Genomic DNA, 20,596 nt, shown 5'->3' with positions numbered 1-20,596 from the left:
CTGCCGTGTTTTACCCAGTTTCCCCTGGGGGGGACAATGTTAATATATGTTTGATGAAACGTGATTATTATGCATGAGTGCATGTATGCTTTTGTGCTTGTAAATGTACAATATGTGTATATGTATGTTTGTACAGTGAATGTGCATGTGGATGTATGTACCGTGAGTGTGTATGTATCTACTGCATTTGTGTATGTATGTGCGAGCGTATGTACCTATGTATGTGGGAGCAATGAACCTATGTGTGCATATATGTATGTATGTATGAATGACTGTACGTATGTGTGTATATATGTATGAATCATTGTGTGTGTGTATGTGTGTTTGTATGTACAATATATTTGTTTCCCAGTATGTGTGGGAACCAATGTGCGGCCCTAGCCTCCCAGAGAGCTCAACCCAAAACAGCAGGTGCGGTGCCCAGGGAACAAAGGACCACTGGCCCCACGCGGTCACTTTCACTTGTTTTAATGCTACGCTCAAGCTGCTTGACTATCGTGTGAATTAAGTCGCAAAGAAGAAAAACGGATAAAATGTCATATGCAACCCAGCTATAGTTAATTTAAGATCATGTATATTGTAAAGGCTCGTATCAGGCAATTTGTGTGGATTTCTGTGTGAAAGTTTTTCATAAAATATTCTGAAGCCAAATCCACATGATTTTTTTTGCAAACATTTTCCTTTCGTAATTTAAGTGTACTTATGCTTCTCAAGCAGAACACTAAAAAAGTAGGAATTTTAGCCATGACAACAAGTGATGCTGGAGTCTTTCTTTCGGAATAAGTGTTAAGCAAATAAAAAAAACGAAGCAATAGGAAACGTGCAGAGTTTTTTTTAGTTACAACCGTGATAAAACTCCCAATGATTAGTGTTACTATTTTACATAAAACATACTGAAACACTGTGATTGACAACTGAGCTCTGATAAACTCAGACTGAATGCTAACATGAAAAGAAGAGACATTAACGTCTTTCCCCTTTGTAAAAAGACATACCTTAAATCAAATGTATATAAACACATTACTGTATGTCAACTAAGTTCCTCAATCGAACACATTGAACCTATAACCTGTGCTCTCTTAGAAAGAGTGATCAATACTATACGAGTCACAGGTGTGTTTACGATGTGTTCAAGGACCGCTATACAAAGTAGGAAGCCACAACGCTCCCAAAAATAATAAATAATGACAATAGATTGGATTTGTTACGCACTTTTCATTTTAAAAAACCCTAAAGTGGTACAGTACAAACCCATATTAAAACAAAGCTTAGCCATTAAAACAGTTAAAATACTATGACTAAAACACATCAGTGAAGCCTAAGAAACACAAAACAATATAGTGGGTTTTCTAACAATTTGTGCATTTATTTTAGTTATTTAAAGAAAATACTTTAGTGAAATGATCTCAGTGTGTGTGTAAGTACTTCTTGAGTACATCCACCAATGCCGCGATAATAATGACAACCGTGATCATTTTGATCGCAATAACCGTGAAATGTTTTATATCCTTTCATACAAAGTTTAAGTTATTTGATTAGTGCTAAAACTATATATTGGTGGGTATGATGTGGTCTTAGTGTGATATACTAACAGATGACAGTGGTGCGGACGGAAATTTCAAGTTATCAAAAACTCAGAATTTGCACTATATTTTTAAAAAAAATGTTGCGTGTATTCCCTTGTAGGTGTTTTGGTTTTTGATCTTAGTTCCTGATATTTTAGACGCCCTGAACACGAGGAACCGCCAGGTAATCTGCACCACCCTGAAGGTCCTGCAGCATCTGGTGATGTCCAGCAACACAGTCGGAGAAACCTTGGTGCCCTACTACCGACAGATCCTGCCCATCCTCAACATCTTCAAGAACATGAACAGTGAGTTCCCGACCTGTCCAGTAAATAAGTGCTCTGGTTTCTGTGGCGATGTGTGCTTTTTTTGTAGTTTCTTTTGTAGTAAGGTGTACGTTTAGGGTTGCTTTTATGTCGGTGAATTGCCAAGAATAGAACTTTGAAAATAGTTGTACAGAACTATGCGCACGTTATGTGTTGCCTTTGGTTGAATTGCCTCTTTTTTGCCTGCCATTCAATGTATTGGCCTTTCAGTCCAACTTGTTGTAATTGTTCTTGCTGGTTGATATGAGGTCGGCAGGTCTCTGTTCTGGTATTGTAAAACTCTGCCATTGTGAATCAATCATTTAAACGTAGGCTTTAACAGGCGAAAACACAAGGCCTCTTAGTCTCTTAATCAATATCCAATTTGAATCTCTTGTCTCGTTAATTCACGTACATAATCTGTTACTATTTGTTGAGGCCTTCAGAAAAAAAGGGAGCAAAGATAGCATTGAAAGACAAAGGACAGCTGAAGAAAAGCCTGTCTTATTAGCACAAGGCCTTATGCAAATCCTCTTGCTAAATTAGCTGTCAAATCAATCCCCTAACCATTCTGAAGCGCGAGTGGCTCCGCCACGGCGCAGGCTCAGCAGTTGCCAAGTGAACCCCACCAGGAATAGTTGAGCTCGGCCCCGGTAGTTACAGTGACCGCCTTCTCCTCCAGCCTCCTGCTTCGCCTGTGCATCAATTAAACCTGGGCCAGCCTCTCACCTGGCAGGCATCCTGGATATCGACTGCTCTCTGGGCCTAGAGAGTAGGCCGTTCGGTTGGCAGAACACAGAACTTAATCTGCTGAAAAAGGTCAAAGTGGTTAGGAGAGTTTGTGATGCTTAAAAGTTACCAAGCCTTGCTGATCCTATTGATGGATTAATTCAGGGTTGAAGGGTGAATGATTGAAAGGTTGGTCTCTCAAAAGATAGATGGATTGGACGGTTAAAGGGTGGATGAATGAAAATTAGTCAGTTCAATGGGTGGATGATTTGAAGGCGGATGGACGAAAAGTTGTTCGGTTTGATCACTACATTTGAGAATTAAACATTGGATAGGGTTTGGTCAGTTTGATCAATGAATGAATACATTTAGTGTTGAAAGGAGAATAGCTAAAGTTGGCAAAAGGATGGATAATTTCAATGGGTGAATGATTGTGGTCCCTCGGAAGATAGACTAATTGAACAATCAAAGCCCGGATGAATTAAATATTGGTCAGTTCGATGGATGGACGATATGAGGGTTAAATGTCGGATACTGGTCAGTTTGATTGATAGATGAATGCATTTAGGGCTGAAGGGAGAATTCTAAAGTTGGTGGATGGATTGGATGGTCAAAAGGTGGATGAATACAATTTTTGTTAGTTCAATGGACGGATGGATGATTAGAGGGCAGACGGATCAAAGGCTGGTCGGTTTGCTGAATGCATTTGAACGTTATTGGTGATTTTGATTGATGGATGAATGAATACATTTGGGGTTGAAGGGAGAATAGCGGAAGGTGGTGGATGGATGATGAGGTCAAGGGTAGACGGTTAAAAGTTTGCTTAGTTCAATGGATGAATGGCTGATTGGAGGGCAGATGGATAAAAGTTTGGTTGATTTGATTAAATCATTTGAGGGTTGAATGTTGGATATTGGACAGTTTGATCAATAAATGAATAGAATTTAGGGTTGAAGTGAGAATAGGTAACATTTGGTCAGTAAGATCAATGATGGATAAATGAAAGGTTTTTCAGTTTAGTGGAGGGATGAATCAACTCGAGGCCGGAGCATTGGGAAGTTTGTTTGTTGGTTTGTTGGCTCAATGAATGGGTGGATGCATACATTATACTATTGCAGGGTGAATCAATGCTTTAAATAAAAATGTTTGTCAATTTTCCCATACATGCAAGACATACGGAATAATCTAATTAATTTGTTTAATGGATGGATTTTGAGGGTTTAGGAATGGGTGAATGAAAAGGGAAGGGATGCAAAGTGTTGAAGGTGTTTAAGGTGAGATGAATGAAAGGTTGGCAGTTTTGATAATTGAATGAATGAATTTCAGGGCTGAAATAAGTTTAAATGTAAAGTTGATTTGAATGAATGCTAGGTTCGGTCTTCTGCTTTTTTTTACATGCAAATTAAATCATCCGTGGAAGTCCATCTATAATCTAATATCACTTATAAATCCCCCGGCTTCATCCCACGCTCAGTCGACTGTCTCCATAAAACAAGTGTTGCCATTGTTTCGCACTGGTGGACTTAACTAATCCCTTTGCGTCGCCCACACCCTCGGACTCCCAGAACTTGCGTGGCATTCCTCTTATCTGGGGAGCCACAACAGGTCCACTGTCCAGTGTTTGTCATGAATGCATCTGTTGTGTTCCCGTCTGCAGCTGTTGGCTTCAATGTCACAGGAATGGCTAAGGCGTTGTGTGTGCGTGTGTGTGTGTGTGTGTGTGTGTGTGTGTGTGTGTGTGTGTGTGTGTGTGTGTGTGGCCCTTTTGCAGCGTACAATGCCCACCATCTACCCGCCTGGATTCCTTCATACAAGCACACACCAGGACGTACAATCGCACTCTGTCCCTTTTTACGGCGTCCTGCCCTGACCCTTTTCCCATTTCTCCTCAGTTGTTGAGGCTATGAATCAATACGCTGACAGCCACTGCTGTAGGGTCAGAGCTGCAGTCCGATATCACCAGCGTCGCATCGTGGGACAGCTCCCCCTAGGCCACGTTTACACACTCCGACTGTGTCGCTCTCGCTGGAAGACAAGGTTGCGACCCCTTAAATTGGCCTGTGTACGAGCCTTATCGCAGCTATTTTTCCACTGTCAGAGCTGGACCTTAAGCCTTCTCCAAAAACAGACTCTCAAGTGTCCTCCGATAAGCAAAACAGACCCCACTGACTCAGTCTCTGGGTCCTGGCCTCCAAAGAAGGAACAGACCTAAAAAATTTGAAAAAAAGCCACTGACACACTCATGCATCAGTTTGAGGAGTACAATAATGAGCAATCACGCTGTCGGCGTGTCCTCCATGAACCCCGTTGTCTCCTGCATCAGCTCTCGCAGACTTTTTCTGGTTTGTCAACTGTGTGCTTATGCGTCGACGGCGGCGCAGGAATTCCTCCGGTGTGATTTGCATGCTTCTCTTGTTTGCTTGCTGTGATGAATCTCTGCCTTAATGAAATGCAACAACGTTTCTTATGAAGGAGAGATGTGCTCGCTCAGCCAGAAAATTCTAACCACGAGCTCAGAGGAGGAAGGTACTCATCTGCCTCACGTCACGCCGGGGGAAGGGGGACGGGGGTAAAGCAGAGGTACGCAAAACAGCACATCTGAGATAACGATAAAGGCGACCTCTGCTGATACTGACCTATTTAAGGAGGTCGGGGAATTGGGAGGGCAAGTGTGACTAAATCGATTTGAAGTAAAATAGGTTGTTGGTGCAGACTGTGTTTTTAAGAATGTAATCATAACTTCAGCCTAGGGGTGTCAAAAAGTGCGGCCAGCAGCTCGAGATTTGTTGTTGTCGATATAAAATAAAACAAAAAGCAACAGTAAAAATTAGGGCTATCAAATTTAAAAAGTTAACTCACTGATTAATCACTAGGGATGTACTTACTTACTTAATCCTCTTCGTCCCTGACGGGACATAAGGCTTCGACAATCTGCCTCCATCTGGACCTGTCTTGAGCAACATGCTGTGCCTCGCCCCAGGTTAGGTTCATCTCCTTCAGCTCAGCTGTCACCGTACGCCGCCACGTGTTCTTGGGCCTTGCTTCCTTTTCCCAGGTGGAGTCCAACGTAGTGCGATCTTGCGGATGCGGTCTTGGTCCATCCTCAGAACATGCCCAAGCCATTGGAATCGGCGGCATTTGATCTCTCGCACCACACTGTTGCACTTGGTCTTCTTGTATAGATGTGCATTGGATATTTTCTCGGGCCAGAAGATTCGACAGAGTTTCCTAAGGCATCCGTTGTGGAAGACTTCGACTTTTTTCATGTCGTAGGATGTTACTCGCCAGCACTTTGAGCCGTACAACAATACAGATTTTACATTACCGTTGTAAAGTCGGACTTTTGTTCTTAAGCTATATTGCTTGGACTTCCAGATGGTGTGTAGCCTAGCAAAAGCACCCTGTGACTTTCCGAGTCTTGCTCTAATGTCTTTTTTTTACTAGGGATGTAACGGTATCAAAATCTCACGTTTCGATATTATTGCAGTATTAAGGCCACGGTACAATATTATTATGGTATATGTCCCAAAATAAAAAAAAATAAAAAAGACTTGTTAAAAATGTTATAGTGTGTAAAATGAAGTGGCAGGAATGTTTAGGATAAACACACTTATTGTAGTTGAACACAAACATAATGCTCCAATGTTCTAATTATATTTATTAGTACAAACATGTATTTTAAGTGCAAAGAATAGTTCGGGGATTTGGAGGTTTCCCTCCCGTGGGTCCTCCAGACCAGTGTTTTTTAACCTTTTTTGAGCCAAGGCACATTTTCTGCGTTGAAAAAATGCGGAGGCACACCACCAGCAGAAATCATTAAAAAACAGAACTCAGTTGACGGTAAAAAGTCGTTGGATATGACTTTAAAGCATAACCAAGCATGCATCACTATAGCTCTTGTCTCAAAGTAGGTGTACTGTCACCACCTGTCACATCACACCCTGACTTATTTGGACTTTTTTGCTGTTTTCCTGTGTAGTGTTTTACTTCTTGTCTTGCGCTCCTATTTTGGTGGCTTTTTCTCTTTTTTTGGTATTTTCCTGTAGCAGTTTCATGTCTTCGTTTGAGTGATATTTCCCGCATCTACTTTGTTTTAGCAATCAAGAATATTTCAGTTGTCTTTATCCTTCTTTGTGGGGACATTGTTGATTGTCATGTCATGTTCGGATGTACTTTGCGGACACCGTCTTTTCTCCACAGTAAGTCTTTGCTGTCGTCCAGCATTCTGTTTTTGTTTACTTTGTAGCCAGTTCAGTTGTAGTTTCGTTCCCTAAGCTTCAATGCCTTTTCTTAGGGGCACTCATCTTTTGTTTATTTTTGGTTAAAGCATTAGATACCTTTTTACCTGCACACTGCCTCCCACTGTTTCCGACATCTACAAAGCAATTAGCTACCGGCTGCCACCTACTGATATGGAAGAGTATTACACGGTTACTCTGCCAAGCTCTAGACAACACAGACACTCAACAACACATCATTTGCAGACTATAATTACTGGTTTTCAAAAAATATTTTTAACCCAAATAGGTGAAATTAGATCATCTCCCACGGCACACCAGACTGTATCTCACGGCACACTAGGGCCGCGGTACAGTGGTTGAATATCACCGCTCCAGACCACCAAGCATCGACACGTGAGCCCGGGTTTCAGAATGCAACACTGGTTTATTTTCGGGGTTTTCCATTTTTTTGCTTTTCAGCACAAAGTCTTTCTCTATCGCCCTCTCGCTCCAGCTCCAACTCCCACTCTAACAACTCTCTCCTCCCGGCTGCTGCCTTTTAAGAGAGCGACAGGTGAGTAGATAACCAGGCCCAGGTGGGCCATCTACGCACCTGTCGCTGATTTCGAAGCCAGTCCTGGCACACCCCGCTTCGCTGCAGGACCGCAGGCCACGCCCCCCTCCACAGGGGACAGCCATTGTTTTAAGCAAATATTAAAAAAAACTTACAGTTGAGTGTGTTTAAAGTGACATGTAAACATCCAGTGTAAAAAAAATATATAATGTTCAATCAGTGTTTTCATCTTTTACTATAAAAGAAGCAGTGTCCTCCACAGTGGACATGTTTTTTATGTCCGTTGGGAAAATGCTGTTCCTCAGAAAAGTTAACTAACAATTTCACTTTTATTAATGTAAATACCTAACAAACATGTTTGGCTTTGCTGGGTTTAAATATGTTTTCAAGGTGACGGTTTATGAGGTGGCAACCCCCCTCCCCGCGGCATCGAGAGAAACGAGCGGTAAAACATAAATTAATGGATTGCGGATTTATTAAGTAGCTTTTCGGTTTACTCCTATTTCCTGTGGTGAAGAGTTTTTTTGTGATTTCCCTGGATTTCCCTGTCGCCTTGGAAACGCTCGAGCCGAACGTAATGTGATTTGCTTTGCAGAATGCAGACTTTCTTACCTCCACCAGATAGTTTTTGTTTTCACCGGGGTTTGCTTGTGTGTTTGTTGGCAACATGACTCAAACAGTTATGGATGGATTTTTATTAAATATTTCAGGAAATATCCCCCAAAAACAATTCCTCTCATCTCGTACATAGTACGAACACACTTAACTAACCTGCTTATGACGTTCTACACCCCCCTACCTTTACGGCCACCCGCTGCACAGAGGATTCTGGGAGATGTAGTTTATTTCAGACCCAGCCAACGCTAAAGCGCCAGAAAAAAACTACACACCAAGATACCAACAAGGCATTATTGTGAAGACTTTGAGACCGAAATACGGCGGTATGTACAGTACTGTTACACCCCTATTAATCACAGAAAATGATTGCATTAATTATAACATAAAGTATTTAGAGAAATCATGCAGTTGAATTTCACTTCCAAATACACCCTAACTGGACTTGATAATATCAAACTGCTAGCAAGTTTTGAGCAAATACATGGCATTAATTTACAAAAAGTCCATTCAAGTAACACAAATGTTTCAGTATGACATTCTGACAACAAAATATCAATTGTGGGTTTTCTTTAAAGTGAATTTAAATGATACAAGCAAGTGATAACATGCAATTAATCATAATTTATCCAAATTCCAAATTCAATTATTCTGATTTAAAATAATCATCACTTGACATCACAAATTATTATTTATTTTTTTCATTATTGTTTTAACAGCGATTTGTGATAAAAAATAAAAATCCCTTATTTTTACCCATTTTCCTGGGAGATTTCTCATATTTTGGTATGGCTCAGACTCCTCAGTCATGGTGTGGGTATAGTTCGGTTGGTAGAGTGGCCGTGCCAGCAACTTGAGGGATCCAGGTTCGATTCCCGCTTTCACCATCCTAGTCACTGCCGTTGTGTCTTTGGGCAAGACACTTTACTCACCTGCTTCCAGTGCCACCCACACTGGTTTAAATGTAACTTAGATATTGGGTTTCACTATGTAAAGCGCTTTGAGTCACTAGAGAAAAGCGCTATATAAATATACTTCACTTCATACGAGAATTGTTGCTCTGTACACTGGTCGTTTGTACTCGGGAGACTTCTAAAGGGCCGCTTCTCCATCTGAGACTATCAGCAGCTTCTCCATATTTTCATGGATACATGTCACTCAAAAGCTGTTTCCTGGGCTGAAAGCTGTTTATTTTATTTTTGTATTTTTTATTTATTTATTTTTACATCGGAGCAGGGAAAAATAGGACAATATTTCATCAAAACAAAGGCACATTGACTAAGACGATAATACAATTAACTGACAATTTAGTTAAGTATAAAAAAGAGCCTAAAAGGTTGACAGAAACAAAATCCAATCATTTGTAATTTTGTCTTGTCGACCGTGTACGTTGAAAGAGGGGCGGGGGTTAGTTATAAAGGACAGCCAATCAAATGCTTCTGCTCTTTAGATGTTTGGGAGCGTGGCCATGCCAGCAACCTGAGCGTTCCTGGTTCGATCCCCAGCTTCTACCAACCGAGTCACATCCGTTGTGTCCTTGAGTAAAACACTTCACCCTTGCTCCTGATGGGTCGTGGTTAGCGCCTTGCATGGCAGCTCCCGCCATCAGTGTGTGAATGTGTGTGAATGGGTGAATAATTTTCAAAGCGCTTTTACTACCTTGACGGTAGAAAAGCGCTATACAAGTATAACCCATTTACCATGAGGAAGTTGGTGGTCCCCGTAAAAAAACAAAAACTAAACTTGTGGCTTTAACATTTCCCACATCGGATTATGTGTACAACTGGGATAAAGTGAAGAGGACACATTTGATTTGTACTCCTATGATGCCATCATCAGGCGAGCCATTGATTGTGACATCACAACTGTAATTTAAATCTATTATTCCCGACGCTTCATGAGCTCGCTAAACCTTCACTGCTGGGACTTGGTCTGTCCACAACTAATTACTACATGTAAAATCAGACAAACACTTATATTTGTGGTTATTGTAACGAGATATATATATATATATATATATATATATATATATATATATATATATATATATATATATACAGGTAAAAGCCAGTAAATTAGAATATTTTGAAAAACTTGATTTATTTCAGTAATTGCATTCAAAAGGTGTAACTTGTACATTATATTTATTCATTGCACACAGACTGATGCATTCAAATGTTTATTTCATTTAATTTTGATGATTTGAAGTGGCAACAAATGAAAATCCAAAATTCCGTGTGTCACAAAATTAGAATATTACTTAAGGCTAATACAAAAAAGGGATTTTTAGAAATGTTGGCCAACTGAAAAGTATGAAAATGAAAAATATGAGCATGTACAATACTCAATACTTGGTTGGAGCTCCTTTTGCCTCAATTACTGCGTTAATGCGGCGTGGCATAGAGTCGATGAGTTTCTGGCACTGCTCAGGTGTTATGAGAGCCCGGGTTGCTCTGATAGTGGCATTCAACTCTTCTGCGTTTTTGGGTCTGGCATTCTGCATCTTCCTTTTCACAATACCCCACAGATTTTCTATGGGGCTAAGGTCAGGGGAGTTGGCGGGCCAATTTAGAACAGAAATACCATGGTCTGTAAACCAGGCACGGGTAGATTTTGCGCTGTGTGCAGGCGCCAAGTCCTGTTGGAACTTGAAATCTCCATCTCCATAGAGCAGGTCAGCAGCAGGAAGCATGAAGTGCTCTAAAACTTGCTGGTAGACGGCTGCGTTGACCCTGGATCTCAGGAAACAGAGTGGACCGACACCAGCAGATGACATGGCACCCCAAACCATCACCCAACCATGCAAATTTTGCATTTCCTTTGGAAATCGAGGTCCCAGAGTCTGGAGGAAGACAGGAGAGGCACAGGATCCACGTTGCCTGAAGTCTAGTGTAAAGTTTCCACCATCAGTGATGGTTTGGGGTGCCATGTCATCTGCTGGTGTCGGTCCACTCTGTTTCCTGAGATCCAGGGTCAACGCAGCCGTCTACCAGCAAGTTTTAGAGCACTTCATGCTTCCTGCTGCTGACCTGCTCTATGGAGATGGATATTTCAAGTTCCAACAGGACTTGGCGCCTGCACACAGTGCAAAATCTACCCGTGCCTGGTTTACGGACCATGGTATTTCTGTTCTAAATTGGCCCGCCAACTCCCCTGACCTTAGCTCCATAGAAAATCTGTGGGGTATTGTGAAAAGGAAGATGCAGAATGCCAGACCCAAAAACGCAGAAGAGTTGAAGGCCACTATCAGAGCAACCTGGGCTCTCATAACACCTGAGCAGTGCCAGAAACTCATCGACTCCATGCCACGCCGCATTAACGCAGTAATTGAGGCAAAAGGAGCTCCAACCAAGTATTGAGTATTGTACATGCTCATATTTTTCATTTTCATACTTTTCAGTTGGCCAACATTTCTAAAAATCCCTTTTTTTTATTAGCCTTAAGTAATATTCTAATTTTGTGACACACGGAATTTTGGATTTTCATTTGTTGCCACTTCAAATCATCAAAATTAAATGAAATAAACATTTGAATGCATCAGTCTGTGTGCAATGAATAAATATAATGTACAAGTTACACCTTTTGAATGCAATTACTGAAATAAATCACGTTTTTCAAAATATTCTAATTTACTGGCTTTTACCTGTATATATTCACCCTTATAAATGATAAATGGGTTATACTTGTATAGCGCTTTTCTACCTTCAAGGTACTCAAAGCGCTTTGACAGTATTTCCACATTCACCCATTCACACACACATTCACACACTGATGGCGGGAGCTGCCATGCAAGGCGCTAACCAGCAGCCATCAGGAGCAAGGGGTGAAGTGTCTTGCCCAAGGACACAACGGACATGACTAGGATGGTAGAAGGTGGGGATTGAACCCCAGTAACCAGCAACACTCCGATTGCTGGCACGGCCACTCTACCAATTTCGCCACGCCGTCACCCTCACCGTATCTTGTGTTTCTTATGTTGATTTAATTTTAAAAAATAAAAAATGAAATAAAAACGATACCGATAATAAAAAAAAAAAAATGATACCGATAATTTCCGATATTACATTTTAAAGCATTTATCGGCATCTTTAGTTTTAGCACATCAACGGTCCTTTACAATCTCATTAATACCTTTAGAAATGGCCAACTCTTTCATTTTTTAGACACGAGAAAGGCTAAAATAATTTCAAAAACATTGTTACAATAACCAAGAATGTAAGTGTGTTCTGCATGTAGTAATCAGTTGTGGACAGACGAAGTCCCAGCAGTGCAGCTTTAGCAATCTTGGAAGGAATCCAATTTTTGGCAGGGGACCCCTGAAACAATTTAATGCAACACATTAAATGTTTTTCTGCACACTGTAACTGTGCATCCAAAGCGCAGGTAAAGGCAAATTGCCGCAAAAAGGACAAATTCTGCAGGCGCAGAAAAAAGAAAGGAATAAAGCGGAAGAAAAAAATGCCAACATTGTTGTGTATGTTTAACACACAGGGTATGTTAGTTTAACACACAAGGAATTTAACCCTCGGACTGTGCTCTCTTTGTAGAATGTAAACATTAAATAATAACATTTAGCTAAAAATAATAAAAACAGGTAACAAGATGAGACTTTTACTGTAAATACAAAGCTTTATCACTTGGAACATTCAACCTCGGGCTACTCTTGTAGCTGAATGTTTTACATTTTGTTGTGTTATGTTATGTTAAGTTATTTTCATTTATTATGCGCCTCCCAACCAACTGTTACATCAGCCCGGGGCGCAGCCCGAGTGGAGAAACAAAAACAAAAAAAACAGAAACAGAGACTGAGACACACAAAGGAATCTAAACTAAACATTTAAGACTCACAATGAACACATAAATCAAAAGTGATCTGTGGTAAAGAGGTGAGTTTTAAGCTGTGCTCTAAAAGAGTACAGAGTGGTGGCGGACTTAATATTCAGAGGGTGCTTATTCCATAGCCTAGGTGCCATCACTGAGAAAGCACGGTCTCCCTTTGTCACTAGGTTTGACCGTGGGACCTTCAGTGTTTTCTGGTTGTTCGATCTAAGGCAATGACCAAGCCTGGAGCTGGTGGGTTGGTCCAGGAGATCTTTAATGTAAGCTGGGGCGAGACCATTGACCGCTTTGATGACATGCGTGACGATTTTGAAATTAGGAACCATGTGTAGCACCCTGGACATCATTCATTCATTGGTATTATTTGTGTTATTATCGCATTGGTATTATTTATGTTATTATTGCATTGGTATCATTTATGTTCTTAACTGGGCCACCCCCATGTGTTTATAAATGACATATTGTATGTAAAGACATGCCAGGCTAACAGTAGGTTAATGTAAACAACACTGCCAGAGCCCCAATGACTTTATAGTAGGTGTGTGACTGATCAACAATCAATATCCATCCATCCATCTTCTTCGGCTTATCCGAGGTTGGGTCGCGGGGGCAGCAGCCTAAGCAGGGAAGCAGGACTTCCCTCTCCCCAGCCACTTCATCCAGCTCTTCCTGTGGGACCCCGAGGCGTTCCCAGGCCAGCCGGGAGACATAGTCTTCCCAACGTGTCCTGGGTCTTCCCCGCGGCCTTCTACCGGTCGGACGTGCCCTAAACACCTCCCTAGGGAGGCGTTCGGGTGGCATCCTGACCAGATGCCCGAACCACCTCATCTGGCTCCTCTCGATGTGGAGGAGCAGCGGCTTTACTTTGAGCTTCCCCCGGATGGCAGAGCTTCTCACCCTATCTCTAAGGGAGAGCCCCGCCACCCGGCGGAGGAAACTCATTTCGGCCGCTTGTACCCGTGATCTTGTCCTTTCGGTCATAACCCAAAGCTCATGACCATAGGTGAGGATGGGAACGTAGATCGAACGGTAAATTGAGAGCTTTGCCTTCCGGCTCAGCTCCTTCTTCACCACAACGGATCGATACACTGTCCGCATTACTGAAGACGCCGCACCGATCCGCCTGTCGATCTCACGATCCACTCTTCCCTCACTCGTGAACAAGACTCCGAGGTACTTGAACTCCTCCACTTGGGGCAAGATCTCCTCCCCAACCCGGAGATGGCACTCCACCCTTTTCCGGGCGAGAACCATGGACTCGGACTTGGAGGTGCTGATTCTCATCCCAGTCGCTTCACACTCGGCTGCGAACCGAACCAGTGAGAGCTGAAAATCCTGGCCAGATGAAGCCATCAGGACCGCATCATCTGCAAAAAGCAGAGACCTAATCCTGCAGCCACCAAACCAGATCCCCTCAACGCCTTGACTGCGCCTAGAAATTCTGTCCATAAAAGTTATGAACAGAATCGGTGACAAAGGGCAGCCTTGGCGGAGTCCAACTCTCACTGGAAACGTGTCCGACTTACTGCCGGAAATGCGGACCAAGCTCTGGCACTGATCATACAGGGAGCGGACTGCCACAATCAGACAGTCCGATACCCCATACTCTCTGAGCACTCCCCACAGGACCTCCCAAGGGACACGGTCAAATGCCTTCTCCAAGTCCACAAAGCACATGTAGACTGGTTGGGCAAACTCCCATGCACCCTCAAGGGCCCTGCCGAGAGTATAGAGCTGGTCCACAGTTCCACGACCAGGACGAAAACCACACTGTTCCTCCTGAATCCGAGGTTAGACTATCCGTCGTAGCCTCCTCTCCAGTACACCTGAATAGACCTTACCGGGAAGGCTGAGGAGTGTGATCCCACGATAGTTAGAACACACCCTCCGGTTCCCCTTCTTAAAGAGAGGAACCACCACCCCGGTCTGCCAATCCAGAGGTACCGCCCCCGGTACCTCTGGAATCAATATTATTGGCAGAAATAGATGGCCCCAAAATCTATTTTTGCTGAGGGCCCCAAGGAGGCTTGTCCCGGCTCTGCTTCCCGTGGTTGGAAAAACAAAGTTATGTCAATATCTAGCTATAAGCTAATGCTAGCGAGGAAGACCGGATGTATTGGGGCAAATCTTACGGGGTTCATTTGACAATGACTACGCCATATAGCGGTCGGAAGGCTCGTGACTCAAATTTATGCTCACAACTACAAAACCCAAAACCAGTGAAGTTGGCACGTTGTGTAATTAGTAAATACAAACAGAATACAATGATTGGCAAATCCTTTTCAAATTATATTCAATTGAATAGACTGCAAAGACAAGATACTTAACGTTTAAACTGAGAAACTTCATTTGTTTTTGCAAATAATCATTAACTTAGAATTTAATGGCAGCAACACATTGCAAAAAAGTTGGCACAGGGGCATTTTTACCACTGTGTTACATGGCCTTTCCTTTTAACAACACTCAGGAAACGTTTAGGAGCTGAGGAGACACATTTTTTGAACGTTTCAGGTAGAATTATTTCACATTCTTGATTGATGTACAGCTTAAGTTGTTAAACGGGGTCTCCGTTGTGGTATTTTAGGCTTCATATTGCGCCACACATTTTCAATGGGAGACAGGTCTGGACTACAGGCAGGCCAGTCTAGTACCCACACTCTTTTACTATGAAGCCACGCTGTTGTAACACGTGGCTTGGCATTGCCTTGCTGAAATAAGCAGGGGCGTCCATGACAGTGACGTGCGGTGAGGTTGATGGCTGGTGAGGCACTGACTTCATCACAGTCAGATTTACAAACATATGAACCCTAAAGAATATCTTATTCACCATTTGATTGGCAGCAGTTAACGGGTTATGTTTAAAAGCTCATACCAGCATTCTTTACACATACAAACTGTAGCACACAAAAAAGCACATTTGATGAAAAAAAAACATTATTATGGTCTTACCTTTCTTGCTGGACATCCACACAGCCAGCCTTTGCGTGTGTACCACGCTGTTTGAAAAGAACGGGTCTTCTGTCCCGAAGTCTGAAGCAAACCTTTTAGCTCCGGCGTTGGTCTACCTTTGATTATTACCTCCTGCTTCGATTTAAAATCCAGTTTAGAAAACTGTTTTATTTTACATATGTAATCCTCCATGTTTTTAATAAAAGTTCAGGTGACAGGAAATAATAAACGACCGCTGCACTTGACTTGCTAACTGTTGCTTGTTCTCACTTCTTCTGCGGCCGAGGGAATGATCTCTGAGATCACTACCGCCCTCTACCACCAGGAGGCCGGATTACTGCGAGCTTCAGCCAGTAAGTCTTTTGCAGCCATTTTATGAATGCTCAGCACAAAAAATACGTTACACACATACAGTTGTTGACAAAATACACTGTACATTATATACATCAGCTAACTAAACTATGGAAATGTATAATATAATTCATATAGCAATATGATCTCACTGCACAGCAGGCCAGCAGTTAGCCGAGTCCGCAATCCATGGTGAGGCACAACTGAGTGACGTGCCTCAACTGGCTGCTGATCACAGCACCGTCTCTTCTCAGTATTTGAATGTGAAAATTCAGCGATTTTGAATAAAAAATAATCTAAAACTGGTGAAGTTAAATGGAAAATAACTTTAGTATAATCACTGGATACATATAACAATTTAATTTTTTTTTTTTTTTTTAATTTTTTTTTCTTTCCATGATGGCAGGTGAGGCCCCGCCTCACCTGCCTCTACTGACTGCACGTCACTGGTCCATGATAACGTTGCTTGGATGGCAACATATGTTGCTCCAAAACCTGTATGTACCTTTCAGCATTAATGGCGCCTTCACAGATGTGTAAGTTTCTCATGCCTCGGGCACTAATACACCCCCATACCATTACAGATACTGGCTTTTGAACTTTGCGCCTATAACAATCCGGATGGTTCTTTTCCTCTTTGGTCCGGAGGACACGACGTCCACAGTTTCAAAAAACAATTTGAAATGTGGACTCGTCAGACCACAGAACACTTTTCCACTTTGCATTAGTCCATCTTAGATGAGCTCAGGCCCAACAAAGTCGGCTGTATTTCTGGGTGTTGTTGATAAATGCCTTTCGCTTTGCATTGGAGAGTTTTAACTTGCACTTACAGATGTAGCGACCAACTGTAGTTACTGACAGTGGTTTTCTGAAGTGTTCCTGAGCCCATGTGGTGATATCCTTTACACACCGATGTCGCTTTTTGATGCCGTACCGCCTGAGGGATCGAAGGTCCGTAATATCATTGCCTACGTGCAGTGATTTCTCCAGATTCTCTGAACCTTTTTGATGATATTACAAACCGTAGATGGTGAAATCCCTAAATTCCTTGCAAATGCTCGTTGAGAAAAGTTGTTCTTAAACTGTTCGACAATTTGCTAACACATTTGTTCACAAAGTGGTGACCCTCGCCCCATCCTTGTTTGTGAATGACTGAGCATTTCCTGGAAGCTGCTTTTATACCCAATAATGGCACCCACCTGTCCGCAATTAGCCTGTTCACTTGTGGGATGTTCCAAATAAGTGTTTGATGAGCATTCCTCAACTTTCTCAGTCTTTTTTGCCACTTGTGCCAGCTTTTTTGAAACATGTTGCAGGCATCACATTCCAAATGAGCTAATAATTGCAAAAAAATAACAACGTTTTCCAATTCGAACGTTAAGTATCTTGTCATTGCAGTCTAATCAATTGAATATAGGTTGAACAAGTTTTGCAAATCATTGTATTCTGTTTTTATTCGACTTCACTGGTTTTGGGTTTTGTAAATGCGGAGAGACAGCTCTCTCAAAATACTTGTAAGTTGAGGTCCTATTTTTCTTTAATATGAACTGATATTTAGTCCTTCTGGTGACAGCCTAAGCACTTTGATATGAGCGGAAAAGACTACAAAATCTGTTTCGTAAAATTATTTTTGGTAGGAATAGGGCAGGGTTCAAGTATTTGTGTTGTTATTTATTAAAAGAAACACTCACTGACAACATAAGTGTCTTCTCTTTATCGTACGTGCTCAACAAAGGTTGTAGTTGGCTTTGGGGCCTTTTTTGGACATGCTATATTTATTCAGCCTATATGGTGGCATTGTTGTCTCGTCCCTGTTGGTTTTTCTGCGCTTATCTGGAAAGTGGAGGTCCTTAAACTCCTATTCATCACTGACACGGTCTCGCAGCCTCTCACACACACACACGCACACACACGTGCACAAACATTGGGTGATCTGTTTCAGTTGGCCTCTTTTATCTTCCCGCTGTAGGAACGTGGTCAGCTGTGATAAGCTACTTGTGTATAGCGGACACAAAACGCAAAGCTTATGATCGTGCCGTGGATGGTGACAGATGCGGTGGCGGTGTGGGCTACTCTATCTTTTTTTCGCTCCATGCGTCTTCTTTATCTGTGCATCACACACTCGCAGACCAATGCTGGACATCTTTATGATAAAACAAGAACACTTCTGTTTGCTACAATTGAGCTATGGTGTACTCTGTGCTGTAACTCGGTCAGTAAAGAAAAGTACTACTTGGTAAATGTTGCTACAATTAAACCCATAAAAACACATTGTTTGGACTCAAACCTCGGTTTTATACGCCACACTTTTTGTTTTCACCAAAATTGTGCACCAATTTTAACATACCATCTTGGTTATAATACTGCCGAGGTGTCTATTTGCCTGCATTGAGTACCTAAACCGGATCAGGGCCCGCGGACAAGTTTTATCCGGCCCGCCGGATGAGTTTACTAAGTATAAAAATTAACCTGAAATTTTTGAATGAAAGAAACCCATCCATCCATCCATTTTCTACTGCTTGTCCCTTTTTTGGGGTGGCCGGGGTGCAAAACAGCTGTTCTAAATGTGTCCAATGGATGTCGCAATAGCAATTCTTTGTATCTTTGTAGAGCAGTGTTTTTCAACCTTTTTTGAGCCAAGGCACATTTTTTGCGTTGAAGAAATGCGGAGGCACACCACCAGCAGAAATCATTAAAAAACGAAACTCAGTTGACAGTAAAAAGTCATTGGATATGACTTTAAAGCATAACCAAGCATGCATGACTATAGCTCTTGTCTCAAAGTAGATGTACTGTCACCACCTGTCACATCACACCTTGACTTATTTGGAGTTTATTGCTGTTTTCCTGTGTGTAGTGTTTTAGTTCTTGTCTTGCACTCCTATTTTGGTGGCTTTTTCTCTTTTTTTGGTATTTTCCTGTAGCAGTTTCATGTCTTCCTTTCAGCGATATGTCCCGCATCTACTTTGTTTTAGCAATCAAGAATATTTCAGTTGTTTTTATCCTTCTTTGTGAGGACATTATTGTCATGTCATGTTCGGATGTACATTGCGGACGTCGTCTTTGCTCCACAGTAAGTCTTTGCTGTCGTCCAGCATTCTGTTTTTGTTTACTTTGCAGCCAGTTCAGTTTTTTTTTCATTCTGCATAGCCTTCCCTAAGCTTGAATGGCTTTTCTTAGGGGCACTCACCTTTTGTTTATTTTTGGTGTAAGCATTAGACACCTTTTTACCTGCACTCTGCCTCCCGCTGTTTCCAACATCTACAAAGCAAATAGCTACCTGCTGCCACCTACTGATATGGAAGAGTATTACATGGTTACTCTGCCGAGCTCTAGACAGCACCGACACTCAACAACAACAGACTATAATTACTGGTTTGCAAAATATATTTGTAACCAAAATAGGTGAAATTAGATCATCTCCCACGGCACACCAGACTCTATCTCACGGCGCACTAGTGTGCCACGGCACAGTGGTTGTAAAACACTGTTGTAGATGATGCTACATATGTACAAAATAAACCACATGATGTTAGTACATCAGTCGAGTAAAATGATCAAACTACATAAAGAACATACTGTAATTTCATTTTGATATCATTTTTTTATCTTGATAGATTGAAAATGAACACCAATGAGTTGACTGATGAACATGAACACATAATTTATTCAGAAAATATAAACAACGACAAATAAAGATAGAATACTCTTAAGCGCAACATGTAAGTGTATAAAAAAAACAGCAACATTATGATTTGTACATTTTCAGAATGTGCTTGTTGTATTTTTAAACAAAGAAAACAATCTGAAGTTGTCTTTATTTTTAAGTTATCGTGCCATGATTTTACCAGTCCGGCCCACTTGGCAGTAGATTTTTCTCCATGTGGCCCCCGAGCTAAAATGAGTTTGACACCCCTGACCTAAACAAAGAAACCCTGGTGTTGGTGGCAAATCTTTTTGAATACGACTGCTAAAATTAGCCGCCATGGGGTCAAATAAAGAAGATAAAGAAGATGAAAAACGCTAATAAATTCAAGTTTAAACACGTGGCAAAGTATGAAGATGACACCAACATGACTCTTCCCTTTAGTCTTCAATAAAGGTAGAAGTGATGTTTAATGTTCATCAATAAAAATAAAAATAAATTGCTAAATGTTAGAATATCAAATTTGATCAAAAGACTGGATGGTTGTGAGAATCACGATCAAACTGAATGGCTGGCTCATTAATATGAACAATGGGATTGGGGGCTTTGCATTATTTTGTAAACCAATAACATTTGCAGCCTGAATGTGGACGGTATGGATGGATACCAAATCCAGTACTTTTTTGTCCTACCGTGCACCGATTCAAGTAAAATACAACGGTGCCATGTTGCACACCTAGTTTGGGTGTGACGTCACGCCAGGTTGCTGACTCAGCCGGCTTGTCGCACTTCTACCTTTATTC

General features: G+C 41.7%; 1 protein-coding gene across 1 annotated transcript in view; it reads left to right on the top strand.

The window, feature by feature from the left end:
• pacrg (PARK2 co-regulated) overlaps nucleotides 1–20,596 on the top strand; it is a 575,139-nt gene that overhangs the window by 352,950 nt on the left and 201,593 nt on the right. Inside the window, exon 4 of the mRNA XM_061968211.2 lies at nucleotides 1,724–1,873. Within this exon, the coding sequence (XP_061824195.1) occupies nucleotides 1,724–1,873 (150 nt within the window). The remainder of the gene's footprint in view (nucleotides 1–1,723; nucleotides 1,874–20,596) is intronic.

Source organism: Nerophis lumbriciformis, linkage group LG08 (genome assembly GCF_033978685.3).
Source record: "Nerophis lumbriciformis linkage group LG08, RoL_Nlum_v2.1, whole genome shotgun sequence".
NCBI lineage: Eukaryota > Metazoa > Chordata > Actinopteri > Syngnathiformes > Syngnathidae > Nerophis > Nerophis lumbriciformis.
The sequence above is the reverse complement of the archived record's forward strand: the minus strand, read 5'-3'. Positions and strand labels throughout refer to the sequence as shown.